Below are 19,557 nucleotides of genomic sequence, written 5' to 3'. Positions count from 1 at the left end.
ATTTCTCACTTTATAATTTTAGTATGATTCTAGTTTTAAATATTAAGGTTATGGCTGATGGTAAATACTTGCTGAAATATAATCATGTGCATTAAAATAACGTGAACAAATTTTTATTCCGGAATTCACTTCTTTGATACCTACTGCTTTCATCCAAGCTTCTATTAGTTTACTTTTTTTTCTCTCATTCGAGTTATAAATTTTGCCACCAGATGGTGTATGCCCATTTGACGGATCCTAATATCTTTAAGAAATGAAGTACTCTTTCAGAACACTAGGAAGGTTGAAACATGTCCAGAGTACTTGTCTTGACCCAGAATATTAAAATTTAGCACGACGAATATAAATAAAAAATCCGCAGGTGTTTATTTGCTAATTTGGTTTGAAATTATCAGCTGATATACTTAATTTGGAGATACTATACCAAAATTTCATTCACGACAATTTTTCAGTTTCCGGTATCTGGTAATAATTGGAGGTAAGTTTTCATCCATATAAAAAGGACTGGCTGGCTGACTAATTATCAACCCTCAGCTGAGACTTTTAAGTCGATTTGAATTAAATATTGACAACATATTCTGACTATTACATTGGGACAAGCTGAGAACGAATGTGGCGAAAATCGGATTCTAATGGGTTAAAAAAAAAACAAAAATTAAAGAATTTCAAATAAAGTTAAGTGAGCTCTTATTCGAAAGATAGCGAAATTCTAATAAGAACGACATATTTCTTTAGAATCATAGTTCTTGATTTATAAGCGCTATTAAACGTTTATTACATATACTGCAGGCGAACCCGTTATCTCAAATATAGTCGAATGAGGTGTCATTTGAATGATATCGAAATTTTAAGGGTGACGTACGTTCTTCGATTTTTCAGAATCATAGGATCTTGAAAGTAGAAAGTAGAGATTGTGGTAAATTACTAATTAAAAAATATTAAAGAGACTTACCCAAATTACCATTATAAATTTGATCACGTATTTCTCCCACTTCTTAATGTGGGCATTGTCAAAGCGATACAGTTCTACACTGTAAATTGTCATAACATACAATAGTTAAAGTCACTTCTAGCCAGTAGTGATAGGCACGTTAGCTTAATCGAATAAAATAATTCGAATTATTGTTGGAGCATACGTAATCTTAAAATTACCAGGTTACCTTCTGAAACCTGTTAAAATGACTCCTTTCGGACATATACACCAGGGGTCACACGTGGCGCGTGACACGGTGACGCTTGACGTTACACTTCGGTTTTATACCCTAGTAAATTTCTTCCTACCGTCGATAAAGAAGTCCCACTTAAAAAGCAGTCCACGTTCCGATTGGTAGAAGAAAAACATTAAATACATTTCTATCGATATTATGAACCATCCGTCATAATGTTTTATCATTGTCTATTTCCCACTTAGCAGTGTACAAAACGGTCGATAATTTTAATTTTTTGCTAAAATGTATAACAATGACAAAACATGCGTGAAATGCCGTGAACATAATCGATTTAAAATTAAAAGGACCAGAATTTTGCCAAGCGGCTTAGAAGATATTAGCGAAAGGAAACGAAAAAATAAAAACGTTCTTGCCCTGCAGTAATAACGCTTGTCGCTACTTCCTCTCAAAGGACAATATTCTGGGACATACTCCTATCGAAACATTTAATTAAAAGAAGGAATCGTGCCTCAGGCCTACTTTCAATATGCAGGATATTGAATCAGAATCTTTAATTAAAAATCGACAATATTGATATATTGATTTAGTATTAAGACACTATTAAAAAAAATGGGCGGATATGATTGATTATATTTGGCGCGTAGTTTGTTATAATTTCATTCGTGGCGTACTGTGGGGGGCACAGAGGGGGTCGTGGGCCCGGGCAACATTTATGTGAGGGGCGACAAAAATGTTTCCTTCGATATTAGATTGAATCAAATCCGTCATACAGTAATGTTCCAATTTGTTGGTATTTGTATCAGTTTTTATAAATTGTAGCATTATCATCATGTGCTAATGAAACTTTAAAGCATTGCAAATGTTACAGAAGGAAAACTTATGTACCCAGAGACAATAAAAATGTTAAAGTTCAGTAAAGTAATTGTATAATCTCTAAAAACCAAATTCTTTACAATTTTTTATTAAACCCCAGATGAATCCATAAAATCCTCTTGCAATTCCGAATTATGTATGTAAATAAAGTGAGTTACATGAGACCTTTGCAAAAGCACACGCTTAACTTTTCGTTTGTTCCTACGTCAGTTAAACCTTTTTGAAATGAAATTAATTATTTTGTTATAATTTGCAAATAATGTATCATACAGAAAAGATCACAAAATTTGTTTTGCACACAAGCGACTCGACTTTTACCCACGCGGAAGCTTTGGAGAGAGAGCAATTGCTGAAAATTAACTTCCCAGTCATAAGCCCGTTTTTGTAATGGATCCGAAAAATCCAATTCGTAGTTTTCAACGTATTTTGCAATTTGAAGGTCACAATAGCATTGCTAGATAATTTGGAGATGAACTATGACTAATAACAAGAAGATGATCTGAAGAAAAATTCATAACATTCGTTTCTGTGTTTAAATAAAAAGACTAAAAAAAGTCAAATTTGGAGATTTCTTAAAAAATATTTATTATTTTATACTGATGGGAAGTTAACCGTGCGGATTTAACAGTACTGATCGAGCCCTTGTTTGCTATTGTGCTGATCGTGAAACTCTTCGAAGAAACACTATTTTCAAATAGAAAATAAACACCGACTTTATAACTTGCTTATATGTACAAACCAATGAGTTTTAGGGTTTTGCGGCGGTAAAAGTGCACTTTGCAAAAATAAAATAAACCAAAAGAAACACAATGAAAACGTAACAAATTTAATTAATATCTATTAACTGAAGAATGAAATGGAATAGTTGAAAGAACAGACCGTGTTAGTACTTTTAAAAATAAATTTTAACTAAATGTGCGGAGTATTTTATGTAGTAAGTATGGATCGAATCAGAAGAGAATAAAACTTGAAATGTGTGATTAAATGAAATTCTAAGAAACAGATTTTGCCTCTATGTACCAAGAAACCCAATATTGAAAATGCGATTAAGAAAGAACTAGAATCATACACCTTATGCTGTTTGTAAAAGAAATTGAAATGTTAAGGGATTAGTAGAAAGTACTAATAATAAAGTAATTCTTAGAGAGAATGATAGAAACGTACAGATACAAAAAAATTTAAGAAGATACATTTGAAAGGATATTTACGTAATGGCGATATGAAATATTTGCAAAAGAAGGAATTTAATTATATTTGATAATGTTAATATTAGGAATAAGAAATACCAAATATATATACCATGTATACAAAAATGTTATTACACAGTAAGGCCACTTTCACACAGTGTGATAATGACACGATTACTGCACGCGATTTGTCTTATCGTATCGGAATGCCGCTTTCAAATTATGCGACTAAAAATTGTTTGGACAACATTCCAAGTTGAAATGCGAGCCTACCTATCCTCGCAGTGTTGTCTGGTTTAATTGTATGTATCTAATGGAGCGAAATACAGTAGTTCTATTATATTAAATCGACTATTTCGTAATTGAATGTGTTTTTCTTTAAAAAAGATATGTTAATGGGCGCAAGTCGCGGTTAGCACTACTAGCATATCACACACGTGCGACGGAAATGAGTGCGACACACGACAAGTGTGAGAACGACTAGTTGGTTACATTGAATATACGTGTCGTGCATTTTTTACTGCAACGATTTTAATATCGGATCGTATCAGTGAGAAAACGTTCGCTTTAAATAGGTTCATTTATTTTGGATATATACTTTTGTGTCATTGCGATTTACGACATACAGTAAATCCTGTCGTTATCGCACCGTGTGAAAGTGTCCTAATAACGTATGACGAATGAAAGCGGTCCCAAGTTGAAATACTTAATACGAACATTTCCAAATTTTCCACCCTTACAGGCAGAATATTTTCTTCATATTGAAATGAAACCACCATTCAAATATAATCTATTCAATAAAAACTGTCATTAAAATTGGTACACAATCACTAAAAAAATTGTGTATCACTTACAAATAAAGCAAAATAAAATACAATCTAATTAATAATAAAGAAATTCCTGCTTTGACATTATCATATTAAGAGAGAAAATCACACTAAAAGTAATGCTAACTGTTAGACGGTGGTATAAGCTAATCTCTAAATAATTTATTTTCAATTACTTATGGAAGATATATGCATACAGTTTCATCTAATTTCTTGGGTGGTGCTATAACATTATTGCAATAATAATATTACTCACTATTTTGTATTATTACTTTGAGAAACATATTCACACGTCAAATTTTGTTGAAGTTATACTAAATGTTTTTGAATAATAGAAGGAAAACGATTTTTTTTATATATTTGACACTCTATTAAGGACAAACGAGTTAATTCTTTATTTGGTCTTTTGGGCCACTTTAGTGTGCTGTGGTTTTTGGAAGATTTAATAATAGAAGTAAAATACTTACAAAACAACAACAATAAGATAATAAAAACAATTTCGGATAAAGATAGAAACGGAAAAACAACTGGAAATAAGGAAGGCTGAATAATAACTGAAGAACGTAGAAGAGAAAAGAAATGTTTTTGGTCGAGTATGGAGGAGAAGTTGTCAGATAAAAGTAGGGTGCAAGTAAGGTGGTACAGATTGAAAAATAACTCAATTTAAGAAATACTAAGAAGTAATGTTCAGTCCCAAATCACAGAAGAAACCTATCGTAAAAATGCAATTAGGATGAAACTGAAGTTAATAAACGAAACTGAAATGTTATGAAAGTACAAGTAATAATGTTATTAAGATATAGAAATAAAATACAGAAGAATTTGAATGGAATGTTTGAAGTATTTACACAGATAGAGAATTATAATACGAAGGAATTTAAAAATATTTACATAAGTAATAAAATAATATTTATACAAGGAAATATCTATACAAAACAATATTTACACAAAAGAATATTGTCTCAGGTAACATGAATGTCCTTCGCGAATACACATATTTTTTTTTTTTTATTTAAAATGCCGATATTAATTTTGGAATATGTGGCGTAATTTGCTACGGGTATACATATTATGTTCGTGATATTACAGGGAATTGCGGCAGAATTATTATTATTTACAGTCCTTATCTTATAAAACTTTAGTAGTGTATGTACGGCATAAATAAATTCCATTATATCACTTATTTTGATGCCAGGAACCTGTGGTTGCTCTAGGAATTTTGAGACACCCTTTATATTCACACATAATTTAATATTATTACCTCGGTAGGTACTTGTTTGCTCTTGAAAATTGCCACGTGTGATTCGAAACAATATAGTCGAGCACAATAAAATAATCCTTGAAAGAAGTTTGTTTTACTTATTCCACTTTTCCCATATACAGGGTAATCCGTTTATGCAAGCAGCTTTATTATTTTAAATGGAATACTCTGTACATTATTGGATAATTTATTTGAATATTTTTTCATTTTCCTATCCTATCCTTGCCATGAATCGATTTTGAGAAATCGATGCACCTAATACCTATATATATGGTCATCTCTATCTATATATCGGGTTGTTCGGAAAGTCATTTCGTTTTTTCCCGACAGAGGATTTAATTGTATTCTTTTGCACCCAACTTCACATTTAAGCCGTATAATTTTTATATGCTTTGAGAGCTCATATAGCAAGGCTTGTGTGTGAAAAATTCCAATTAATTCTACGCAGTAGTTTTTGGTTGGTGCCCTTTTAAATATGGAGAGCGATAAGCAGCATTTTCGACATATCTTACTGTTTTACTACAGAAAGGGTAAAAATGCTGTTCAAGCCAGAAAGAAATTGACTGATGTGTATGGAGAAGGTGTGTTGACAGTACGCCAGTGCCAGAACTGGTTCGCTAAATTTCGATCCGGCAATTTTGATGTCGAAGATGCACCACGTTCGGGAAGGCCGGTTGAAGCTGATAAAGACGCGATAAAGGCATTAGTTGATGTGAACCGGCGAATAACAACACGTGAGATCGGATTGAGGTTAAATTTATCAAATTCAACAGTTTATGACCACTTGAAAGGCCTGGGATTATCCTCGAAGCTCGATGTATGGGTTCCCCATGTTCTCACAGAGAGAAATCTGTGTCGCCGCATTGACGTCTGCGATTCGCTTCTCAAACGTCACGAAAATGATCCGTTTTTGAAGCGCATCATCACTGGGGACGAAAAATGGGTTGTATACAACAACGTCAAACGCAAGAGGTCATGGAGCAAAAAAGATGAACCGGCTCAAACCATTTCCAAAGCCGATATTCACCAAAAAAAGGTGATGCTGTCTGTTTGGTGGGATTTTAAAGGAATCGTTTTTTTTGAGCTTTTACCGGATAACACAACGATTAATTCGGAAGTCTACTGTCATCAGCTGGACAAACTGAATGATGCACTTCAACAGAAAAGGTCAGAACTAATCAACAGGAAAGGTGTAGTGTTTCACCAAGACAACGCGAGACCTCACACAAGTTTGGTCACTCGCCAAAAGCTTTTACAGCTTGAATGGGATACAATGCTACACCCACCATATTCTCCAGACCTGGCACCATCGGATTATTATTTGTTCCGGTCACTCCAAAATTTTTTAGACGGTAAAACCTTCACCTCAAATGAGGAGGTTAAAAACCTCCTCGATCAGTTTTTTGCCAGCAAAGACCAAAACTTTTATGAGCGTGGAATTATGCTACTACCAGAAAGATGGCAAAAGGTGTTGAACCGGAACAGTCAATATATAATTTAACAAAGTATTTGTTTATTATACGAAAACTGTCTTTCATTTCCACAAAAAAAAAACGAAATGACTTTCCGAACAACCCTATAACTATACATATCGCAGTAACTGTCTTTTTTAAGTTCAGATGATTGTGAAGTAATTTAGACTGCTTTTTGTCTGTCTGATTTTCTGTTTATCTATTTTTACGGGCTAATCTTCAAAACGCCTGAGCCGATTTCTATGAGACTTCTTTCTTCACGAAGACGAAGTTAAAGGTGAAAACTAGTCTACATTATAATTAAGATTTGGGAGCACTTTGAACTTGTGAACTCATCAAGTCTGTGTCCGAGTCCGAGTGTAATTATTTCAGTTCAATTACAAAAAGCGCTCTTAATGCCATATGTAAGATTCTTAATATTTTTTTAGTGCGACTTGGCTCGGCCTTGTCACCCTGACACCTCCTGCACCAACCTGGAACCCGGTTACATTTGTGGACCATGCCCTGCTGGATACACCGGAGACTCTGGTGGTGTTCGAAGGGTTGGCATAGAGGAAGCTGAAAGGAATAGACAACAATGCTACGACATTGACGAATGTCGGGATAATCCTTCAATATGTGGACCGAACTCCATTTGTGAAAATAGTCAAGTAAGCTCTTCGGGTATCTAATTTATTAAGTTATTTATAAAACATATCAACACCCTTTGATTTTATTAAAATTCATTTAAAGAAATAAAATGCACACATTTTTAATAAGTGACAGTAAGTATATCATCTATTTTTTCACTTTAGACCTGAATAAAATTTAAAGACAATTGGCAAAAATAAACACAATTAAGTTACGAAAGCTTTGTTATTAAAACAACGCTCCGCATAATCCTTTTAGTAAATACGTGTCCATCTTCTTTGTAAACAACTTCCTATAAATATTAGGTAATTAAACATTTGATACCCACTCGTTAATCGTAAGAGTACCTATACCTTCTAAAGGTCAGAGGGCTTAGTAATAATTACGGCTCTTATACCTACTGTTAATCTACCGTATAACAAAATTAATTATTAACGTAAGAGAAGGCATAAAAAATTTAGTGTTCATGCGTGCTTTCAGGGTTCCTATTCCTGTAGGAGTGCATGTGGTGAAAATTTCATTTTTGTAAACGCGAGTTTCGGATGTTCGCCAAAAGAAGGACATTGCCCCGATGGATTACATTGTCCACCAAATTCTCAATGTGTTCCTTTGGTTGGTGGTAGATACAGATGTGGCTGTCGATTTGGTTATGTGGGAGATGGAACAGTTTGTGGGCGGGATACAGACTTGGATGGTTGGCCCGACCATGATTTACACTGTAGCAGTCCCAAATGTCGCAAGGTAATTAAGTGCTTTCATAATGGTGGCGAAAACAATTGATAAAGAGCATCAATTTAATATGAAATTGGACGACTTTATTTGACGGTAATTTTATTGGATTTTAGGATAACTGCGTTGACCTTCCTAATTCTGGCCAAGAAGACGCCGATGGAGATGGTCTTGGTGATAAATGTGATCCTGACGCGGATAATGACAGAATACCGAATGGACCCGTAAGTTATATATATAAACTAGCGACCCGCTCCAGCTTCGCACGGGTGCAATGCTGATACTAAATATGTACATTTTTGGTTTAGATTATTATCGAGAAGGGGAAATCTTCAACAGATACCCCCTCAACATACTAAATATACTACAGAATGTCTTATTACACAACATTCACAGTTTTTTTGTCATTAGACAATACAAACCGGCTTCCCGGCCGGTACCGCCGCAGACGCTATGTCCCTGCATTTTAAGTTTGTAATATCTTCGAAAATATTCATTTAAATTACATGCTGTAACGGGCCATATTGATCTATATTAAATGCATAATGTATTTAAGATAGTTAATTGGATAAGAATTAATGCTGCATTGCCTACAATCGCTTCGTAAATAAGTCATTATTTCTCATAAAAAGTAAAGGATAAAAATGGTTATTGTGGGTTATCCCTAAGAAATAGACATATACCATCGCGGACCTTTTTGTAGACCCTTTTAAGCTGTACAATACTGTAGTACATTATTTTGATCTATCTCGTAGNCCGGACTTTTTTGTAGACCCTTTTAAGATGTACAATATTGTAGTACATTATTTTGATCTATCTCGTAGGGTTCAGCCAGCGTTTGCAATGTAAGCGCAAAAAATGTGTTTATTTACGACATCACATTAGAAACCTCTAAAATTATCAGTGTTTCCCTACTATATTATGCATGTATTATACATATAAACCTTCCTCATGAATCACTCTATCTTTTAAAAACAACCGCATCAAAATCCGTTGCGTAGTTTTAATGATTTAAGCATACATAGGGACAGACAGCGGGAAAGCGACTATGTTTTATACTATGTAGTGATTAGAAATCTATGAACTAAACTAGGCGACTACTTTATGTAATATAATTAATAACACAATCCTTTTACCTGCAAGTCATTGTTTTATTGGTGTGAATTTTTTATTAGGACAACTGTCCATTAGTAGCTAACCCTGATCAAGCCGATTCCGACATTGGTGGTCCAGATCGACAAGGAGATGCTTGTGACAATTGTCCAACAATGCCTAACTATGACCAGTCAGATATTGACCACGACGGTAGAGGTGATGTTTGTGACGATGACATGGATGGAGACGGAATCTATAACGAACGTGACAACTGCCCAAGGCATCGCAATACTGATCAAAGAGATCAAGATAGGGACGGCATTGGTGACGCTTGTGACAATTGTCCGCAAGTACCAAATCAAGATCAGACTGATTCAGATTTGGACGGAGTAGGTGATATTTGTAGTAGAGGAGGAGACAGAGACCAGTAAGTCTAGAGTTAATGTATCAACTCGATTTATCTATCGTCATAATTAATTAGGTCAATTTTACTATTTTATTTTCAACCCACATTAAAAAAAAGGATGCCCTCAATTCTATTGTTCAACTATACTTTTTCGAGTAGTACGCGATTGCTTTGCCAATTGGGATGTGACATGTGGGCGCGGCCTAATAAAGACGGCTGTCCATACATTGCATCAGTATTATAGAAAGCATTGCATATTGTGATTTTTAATTTTTCTAATGATAAATTTAAAAACAATTTTTGATTGGGCTAATGCAAATGCAAGCGCAAGAAGTGTTGTGGAAGCCGAAAAACTTTTGAAAACTGGTTATATAATAAAATGTGGAAAAAATGTTGATAAAACAAGTGATACCGCTTGATACTTGCACTTCAACATCTCGCATTGATAGCGTTAGATGTACTACTTCTGCTTGAACATTCCATAAATTTTCACCGTTTGATGAGTTTCTAATACTAAATCTTTTTCCTGCTTCTCCATTAATTCCTCAATTTTTTTACGTCGATTAATTTTTCGAGTTTCGCGACTATTATCTATTTTGACATTAGGTAAGTTATTAGACGGGACAGCATTCCTTTTCAGTTTTCTGCGTTTTACTGCAACATCTTTAAAAATTAACGCATAAATTTTAGCATCACATTGGAGTTATAAAGTGAGGTTAAGTATAGAAATACAACGTTTATGATTACTACTTACCCGGAAAAATGTAGTCATCTTTTTTAAAATGAAGTGAGCAAACTCTTGTACATGAACTGACATTTTTAATTTTTAAAGCTCTTTTCCAAGCTTTCATTTGATCGATTTTCTCAAGATTACCATATACATTTGTGATAGTTACGACCCGTTGCACCGTAGGAAAACTATGAAATATAATATATACGTCCTTATCTAATCGACTTGTACAACCTTTTACAGCACAAAAGGTTCTGCACTTTGATTTTGCACGAAATGGAAATTTGGCTAGTTCCATATAATATATAAAATATTAATAATCCCCATTTGCAAAATAACACAGTACACAATAGCTGTTTATTACAATGCAATGTTTGGGCAGTTAAAATTTCTGCCACCAGGTGCCGTATCGTTTTGTCAAATCCCAATTGTGAAAGGTTTTTAATGTTTTTTTTTATTAAATATGCTGTTTCTCAAGGGGGTCTTATTTAATATGAACTTTAGACTGGCAAATTCGGCGATACTTGATGTTATTCAGTTTTTAATTTATTAAAAATCGTATATAAGATTTCAAAGCTTCCTGTTTAGTATCATTGATTTGAAACTAACCAAGACTAGTTGTAATACGTAAATAAGGTTGCACGCGGTAATCTGAATATAAACCTTTGACAAGGTTTGTCGTACCGGATTATGTACATTTTGTTAATTTATCGAATAATAATAATATTTAACTAGTTCTTGTTAATACAATGCCGACTTCTTCAGGTTATTAGTTTGTATTTTACACTGTCAATAACTAAACAAACAAAATATGGGTTTACAATGTCTAGAAAAGTAGACCTAGAGAAAATGTTATATTAACGTTTAATGGACGAGGAAAGAAACTTCCGCCAATTTTTTAGAATAGTCAAGGCAACATTTCATGATTTCAGGAACATTTAAATAAAAATCAATAAAAACTAATATATTTATTATCAAAAGTAAACTCAACTCAAAATATCGTGCGACTGTGTTACTACTTTATTAATCTTCTAAACTTAAAAAAATGCAAAACAAAGTTTAAACTGTATATAACAAATACTAATTGGTTTAAAAAAAAATTCACAACAAAGATTGTCAATGTTTAAAAAAAAAATTGAAATTTAATAATTTTTAATCAATTTTTAAAATGACTTTTAGGACATGAAAACAGATGAAAAGTTCGCACGCGATTTCCTTGTTATCCATCGCATTTACGAAATTTGTTATGTTTTTTTTTCTACACCTTTTATCTAACAGTTTTATATGTCACTCTAATATGTCTCTGCCTAGACCTTCATGCCTGAGAAGGTGTCCAACCAACCTACCTCGCCTATTTTTTATTGACTTACATACAGTCTGCTGTTCTCCTATTCTTTCTAATACCTATTCATTTCTAACCTTCTTTATCCACCACATCCTCATCATTGGCCTGTAACACCACATTTCGAACGCTTCTAACCTTTCATTTTCCGTCCCGCCTATTGTCTATNTATTTACAAGTCAAGTGGATTATATTATCTATATACCATGGATTCGGATTATGTATATAATGAGTAAGGCTTATGATTTAGTAAAACAAAAACCAGAAAACAAAAAGTATACTCATAAACTTTGGTATTATTATTAGGTTGACCTAATTTTTTTTAGAAGTCAACACAATAAAAAAAGTTTACTGAATTGATTTAATCTTCATGATAAATTTTCTCGGTCAGCAGGTAGATACTTATGCTTAACGTTTTTCAAATGCAGTTTAGACTGAAAAAAAAATTCGTTGTCTCATATTAACTGATATTAATTCGATCAAAACAAGGAAATTAACAATTAATTGAATATAATCAATGGGACGTAAATAGTAGGAAAGGAGTCAAACTAGGATGCACACTGTCATCGTTACTTTTTAATCTATACATCGAAGACGCGATCAACATCATTAAACGCAGTACAATTGTAGGAATCGATAGATAGACTGAATGTTGGCATCTCATTGTTTACAATTATTCTAACTTTTTGTCTTCTATCTTTTTACGTTACCCTACTTCTATCTCTAACTCCTCCTTGCAAGATGCTAATACTGCTATATCATCTGCAAATCTAAGCATACTAATGTTTTGTCTCTGTATACCTATCCCTACAGTTGTACTGTCTTTAATGATGCTGATAGCGTCTTCGATGTATGGATTTAAAAGTAGCGGTGACAGTGTGCATCCCTGTCCGACTCCCTTCCTAATATTTACTTCTCTACGTTGCAACCCTTGCTCTATAACTGCCTGTTGCTCTTTATACAAACTAAGCATCACTCTTCTATCTCTGTAACTCATCCCTACATTTTTAAATATATTTAACGTCTTGTCCCATTTAACATTCTCAAAAGCTTTTTCTAAATCTACAAATCCTACATACGCGCCCTTTCCTTTTCCTATCGTTTTATCTGTTGTTAACCTTAAAGCTAGTACGGCCTCCCGCGTTCCTCTATTTCTTCTAAACCCAAATTGACCTTCCTCTAGTAGTTCTTCCGACCTTTTTTCTATCCTCCTCTGTAGAATTCTAGTTAAGATTTTTCACGCATGGGAAATTAAGTTAATTGTTCTACATGTCTCGCACCTATCCGCGCCTCTCTTTTTAGGTATGGTTACCACCACGTTCCGTTTATAATCCTCTGGGACTTTCCCCGTCTCGTAAATGTGATTATAATCAAATATACGATATATAACCTCTTGTCCTACATGTTTTAGAATTTCCCCCTGAATCCCATCTACACCTGGCGCCTTATTGTTCAGTAAGTTTTTTAATACTACATCGAACTCTTCTCTCTTTATGGGATAACCTACCTCAACTCTACGTTAACTTTATAGCAGAACATAAATCGTACACATAGTTGCACATACGCAGTGAGTAAAGGGTTAAAAGGTGATAGTGTAGAAGATTAACTCAGTTGAGTAAAGAATTATCAACAAAAACCGGTTTTCATGAGAAAAGAATTTTTTTGACCGTATCGTCAAAATTTGTACTGATTTTGTAAGGCCTTGCAAGAAAGAAGATGGTAATAGTGCATTTTTTTTAGTTTAGTGTCTATTTTCGGTAAATTATGAATCTTGAAGCAACTGAAGGCGTAATGTTTAAAACTCCACCCAAAATATACCACAGCAACCCAGTCGAGGGACATTTTTACTTAATATATCTAACACCAGCACAAGTCATCCCTACGAGCATGTCACCGTAAAATTAAAAAATATACACGCCGTCAGCACTTCCACTAAATATTCTACACGACAGCACACAGCACAGTTTTGTATAGCACTAAAAGATCGGGCACATGTGTTGCTCATGGATAATTTCGTTGCATTTTGACGTTAGTTATTATCGCATTTATTTATGAGATCGCTATTGTATTATATTACAAAGTTCGAGTCAGGAATTAAACGCTACATGGTCTTGCATGAGGTAGATCTGATTGAATTAATCTCCGTTATTGAATTAATCTCATGAACAAATTTAAATAGAAATGATGAAGAAAGGGACTACAAACGCAATTGGTAAAGAAATTCAATGAATACTTAAGGTAGTCCATAATGATGTCATGTAAAAGCATTGTGTATGCTATCAATAAATTATTTTGTGAACTACAATGTTTAACAAGATCCTATTTGATGAATGAATCTAATACAAAATGCTCTGGTTATGTTAAAGACGTTTATGTAATTTCTTTTATGAACATATACCTTTGAAAAATCGTTAAACTAATGATATGTGAACAACAGTTTCAAATAAAAATACACTTACATGTACACTAATGGCGAATTGAGAATTTTACTACATGCAATCATCAAAGAACGGCATCATCTTTTTGAAAATGAGTACATGGTATAAACAAATTCGTACAAACGCATTCAGCCTATTCGTTAAAACGTGATCTGCTTATCTTATTATACTTCGTTTACTTTCTGTAGCGATGTGACCTTCACTTTAACCGGCGCAAAGTAGAAAAGAACAGCACTAGGCCAGAAAAGGAAGAGACAACTCTCTTAACCGGTGAGGAGCGTATAATCTGTACACTACTGCACGGAAAAATTGANACATGAAAACAGATGAAAAGTTCGCACGCGATTTCCTTGTTATCCATCGCATTTACGAAATTTGTTATGTTTTTTTTTCTACACCTTTTATCTAACAGTTTTATATGTCACTCTAATATGTCTCTGCCTAGACCTTCATGCCTGAGAAGGTGTCCTACCAACCTACCTCGCCTATTTTTTATTGACTTACATACAGTCTGCTGTTCTCCTATTCTTTCTAATACCTATTCATTTCTAACCTTCTTTATCCACCACATCCTCATCATTGGCCTGTAACACCACATTTCGAACGCTTCTAACCTTTCATTTTCCGTCCCGCCTATTGTCTATGTTTCGCACCCGTACAGCGCCCATCTCCAAACATACACCTTTAACAACCTTTTTCGAATTTCTAAATTAACCACTCGACCCTGATCTATCTTCTGCTTTATTTCCGTACTACTCCTTCCGTCCTGAGTTATCTGACTTCCTAGATACCTAAAATCGGCTCCTCCTCTAATTTTTCGTCTCCTTTCTTTATTTTTGCTGTTTCTCTACTTTTTATTCCCTGTCATATGAGTATTTTTGTTTTACTTTTATTTATTTCCATGCAGTACTGTTTTGTCAATACCGCTACCATTTTATTTAAAGCTATCTCTAAATCCTCCTTGCTAGATGCTAATACTGTTATATCATCTGCAAATCTAAGCATTCTAATCTTTTGCCCCTGTATATCTATCCCTACAGTTGTATTGTCTTTAATGATGTTGATCGCGTCTTCGATGTATAGATTAAAACTCCCTTCCTAGTATTTACTTCCAGCCCTATAACTTCCTATTTCTCTTTATACAAACTAAGCATCACTCTTCTATCTCTGTAACTCATCCCTACATTTTTAAATATATTTAACGTCTTGTCCCATTTAACATTCTCAAAAGCTTTTTCTAAATCTACAAATCCTACATACGCGCCCTTTCCTTTTCCTATCGTTTTATCTGTTGTTAACCTTAAAGCTAGTACGGCCTCCCGCGTTCCTCTATTTCTTCTAAACCCAAATTGACCTTCCTCTAGTAGTTCTTCCGACCTTTTTTCTATCCTCCTCTGTAGAATTCTAGTTAAGATTTTTCACGCATGGGAAATTAAGTTAATTGTTCTACATGTCTCGCACCTATCCGCGCCTCTCTTTTTAGGTATGGTTACCACCACGTTCCGTTTATAATCCTCTGGGACTTTCCCCGTCTCGTAAATGTGATTATAATCAAATATACGATATATAACCTCTTGTCCTACATGTTTTAGAATTTCCCCCTGAATCCCATCTACACCTGGCGCCTTATTGTTCAGTAAGTTTTTTAATACTACATCGAACTCTTCTCTCTTTATGGGATAACCTACCTCAACTCTACGTTAACTTTATAGCAGAACATAAATCGTACACATAGTTGCACATACGCAGTGAGTAAAGGGTTAAAAGGTGATAGTGTAGAAGATTAACTCAGTTGAGTAAAGAATTATCAACAAAAACCGGTTTTCATGAGAAAAGAATTTTTTTGACCGTATCGTCAAAATTTGTACTGATTTTGTAAGGCCTTGCAAGAAAGAAGATGGTAATAGTGCATTTTTTTTAGTTTAGTGTCTATTTTCGGTAAATTATGAATCTTGAAGCAACTGAAGGCGTAATGTTTAAAACTCCACCCAAAATATACCACAGCAACCCAGTCGAGGGACATTTTTACTTAATATATCTAACACCAGCACAAGTCATCCCTACGAGCATGTCACCGTAAAATTAAAAAATATACACGCCGTCAGCACTTCCACTAAATATTCTACACGACAGCACACAGCACAGTTTTGTATAGCACTAAAAGATCGGGCACATGTGTTGCTCATGGATAATTTCGTTGCATTTTGACGTTAGTTATTATCGCATTTATTTATGAGATCGCTATTGTATTATATTACAAAGTTCGAGTCAGGAATTAAACGCTACATGGTCTTGCATGAGGTAGATCTGATTGAATTAATCTCCGTTATTGAATTAATCTCATGAACAAATTTAAATAGAAATGATGAAGAAAGGGACTACAAACGCAATTGGTAAAGAAATTCAATGAATACTTAAGGTAGTCCATAATGATGTCATGTAAAAGCATTGTGTATGCTATCAATAAATTATTTTGTGAACTACAATGTTTAACAAGATCCTATTTGATGAATGAATCTAATACAAAATGCTCTGGTTATGTTAAAGACGTTTATGTAATTTCTTTTATGAACATATACCTTTGAAAAATCGTTAAACTAATGATATGTGAACAACAGTTTCAAATAAAAATACACTTACATGTACACTAATGGCGAATTGAGAATTTTACTACATGCAATCATCAAAGAACGGCATCATCTTTTTGAAAATGAGTACATGGTATAAACAAATTCGTACAAACGCATTCAGCCTATTCGTTAAAACGTGATCTGCTTATCTTATTATACTTCGTTTACTTTCTGTAGCGATGTGACCTTCACTTTAACCGGCGCAAAGTAGAAAAGAACAGCACTAGGCCAGAAAAGGAAGAGACAACTCTCTTAACCGGTGAGGAGCGTATAATCTGTACACTACTGCACGGAAAAATTGATCATTTTATCCACTACAATTTCATTGCTCAAATGTGCTGTTATTGGTACCATTTAATACTGAAAATATCAACGAGATTTATTTATATTTAAAGACATATTAAAGGCTTCAACGCTTGTTTTCGACTCGCTCTACTATTCATGATTGAACAAAACTTTTGGCAGGTACTGTATGAAAAAGTATGTTTAATGAACAAGAGTCGAGAGTATAATGAGCTTTTTTCTCCCTACCTACGATTTTGCCAGCGCGCATCCATGTCATTGGAAGGGGCACATCGCTACAGAAAGTAAATGAAGTATATATTTAAAGTCTGTGCTTGCACCTGCCTTAGTGTTTTTAAGCGAATCAGTTTAACAAGAACGCGAGCGCCAGCAAAGGGATGCCTAATTTATCCTTTCTATGTCAATCAGTACGCTATAATTAAGCGAGTAGTACGGTTCGGTGCTAAAGCTGCTGTATAACAATGGATAGAGTATATATTTTTTCTCCGTTCAGATATTATTATACTTAAGGGTTTTTAACTTTCCTTTTCGTAATTGTTTTGATTAGGTTATAGCGGAACGCTATTAGCAGTAAAGCCGCAATCGTTGCTTCAGCAACAGCACTACTTTGCTCTTACAATAGTGCATAGACGGTTCCAATTTGCACAACAAAATTAAAAATGAAAGTAACAGTTTTTTTTGTACCTCGAATGCCAAAGTGGTCCAGCTTTTCAACTGAAAATGATGTATGAATGCTTCCTGCACTTTAGCATGAATAATAAAATAAAACAAACAAAGCTGCAAGCAGAGCTTATTTCACAGCACTCACTACGGTAATACATTTGCTTACTAAAATTGGAACGATAGAGAGAAGATCCGGAAAGACCTTACGCAAGGATAGCATACACAATCGTAAAGCGTTCCACAGTATGAACTATGGCTCATTAACATAATTTTGAAACCCATAGTCGTGGGTTCAAATTTTAAAAAAAGCAGACCTTCAACTTAAACTTGGATAGCACTAACTTCTGATGTTCAGCTGAGCAAAAGAAGAGGAGAGGACGAAAACCTAATGATTTGCATCCCATTGTGGAAAAAATGTAGAGTTAATGGTCCTGGTTACCTGGTCGAGGGATTAAAAAGCAAGAGCGAGAATGTCATAAACTTAATTTCATTTATGGAATAAGATCCGATACAAAGAGGTCTGGAATATGTTGTAGAAAGTATCAGTGGCATTCGAGACTTTAAAAGTGAACCTTCTTCTAATAGGATTAATACAAAATTCCTTTGGACTATCTCTTCTATAAAAAATTGATGGAACAATGGGAACAGTAGGTCATAAGTTTAATTAATGCTGCAGGAATGTTTTATGACTCGCAACTAATACGGAGAAACCAGTTCAATCTTAACTTAGTCTCTGTGAGACCCTTCCATTGCATAGATCTGTACTGATGGGTTCTTCCAGAGACATGAACTTGCCGACACAGCACCGTTAGAGGAGTATAGAGGAAGTAAACAGGATAGTCTTTTCCTGGCTCTGGCGTTTCTGTTTGAACTGTTCCATTTAACCGTACGACCTTACCCTATTGAGATCTGCACGTTTAAATAAATAGTACTTTTTAATCATTTAAGCACTTAAGTATATAATTCTAAAATTTTGTAAATGATTAGGATATTTTATTTACCGGTAGAAAAAGAAAATTATATTATCTTTACTTTTGCAGTCATAGATTAGAAGTAAATGTTAACTAAAACTTAAATAATGCAATAACCGTGATTGTTTCAGTGATGGCATTATTGATGAACGAGATAATTGTCCTCAAAAGGCTAACGCCGATCAAGCTGACACTGACGGAGATGGAAGAGGTGATGCATGCGATCCTGATATCGATGGCGATTCAATTATCAATGAAAAAGATAACTGCGTCTACGGCTACAATCCTGATCAAAAAGATTTTAACGGTATGTGAAAAAGTGAAAACAATTAATAGTTTATAAACATTTATTACTTTATTATAATTTAAATGTAAAAGTTGGTTAATGAGCAATATTTTTCCCCTTACAAAGCACATGATTTAGAACTATCCCCAAAAAGCAAAGATAAACCACATAGTAAGCATTACAAAGGAATAATTATTCTCCTCCATGGATTAAGACTGTAGGTTACATTTGTTTTTGTGTTTATCGTTATGGGAACTTGTTTTAAGAATTTAATTTATTCTATTATGTATTATAAGCTTCCCGAAATTACACTAATCTGCAAGTGAAATTTTTTAGATTATAGCGATCTGAGATAGTCACTAAAGATATTTCTAACTCCATCGACATGCATTCTAAATATAAACATTAATTTCAGGAAACAATGTAGGAGATGTGTGTGAAGACGACTTCGATTTAGATACTGTTCCAAACGACCTAGATAACAGTCCTAATAACTCTTTGATTCATACCACTGACTTTAGTAGATATATGAGATGACATGGATG

General features: G+C 34.1%; 1 protein-coding gene across 1 annotated transcript in view; it reads left to right on the top strand.

The window, feature by feature from the left end:
- Positions 1–19,557, top strand: part of LOC108741963 (cartilage oligomeric matrix protein) — an 84,494-nt gene that overhangs the window by 54,213 nt on the left and 10,724 nt on the right. The window contains exons 8-12 of the mRNA XM_025976140.1: positions 7,218–7,439; positions 7,900–8,160; positions 8,265–8,372; positions 9,324–9,670; positions 18,858–18,988. Coding sequence (XP_025831925.1) covers positions 7,218–7,439; positions 7,900–8,160; positions 8,265–8,372; positions 9,324–9,670; positions 18,858–18,988 — 1,069 coding nt within the window. The remainder of the gene's footprint in view (positions 1–7,217; positions 7,440–7,899; positions 8,161–8,264; positions 8,373–9,323; positions 9,671–18,857; positions 18,989–19,557) is intronic.

This window comes from Agrilus planipennis, unplaced genomic scaffold (assembly GCF_000699045.2).
Source record: "Agrilus planipennis isolate EAB-ADULT unplaced genomic scaffold, Apla_2.0 scaffold295, whole genome shotgun sequence".
Classification (NCBI taxonomy): Eukaryota; Metazoa; Arthropoda; class Insecta; order Coleoptera; family Buprestidae; genus Agrilus; species Agrilus planipennis.
Note: the sequence above shows the minus strand (reverse complement) of the source record. Positions and strands in the feature narration are given on the sequence as shown.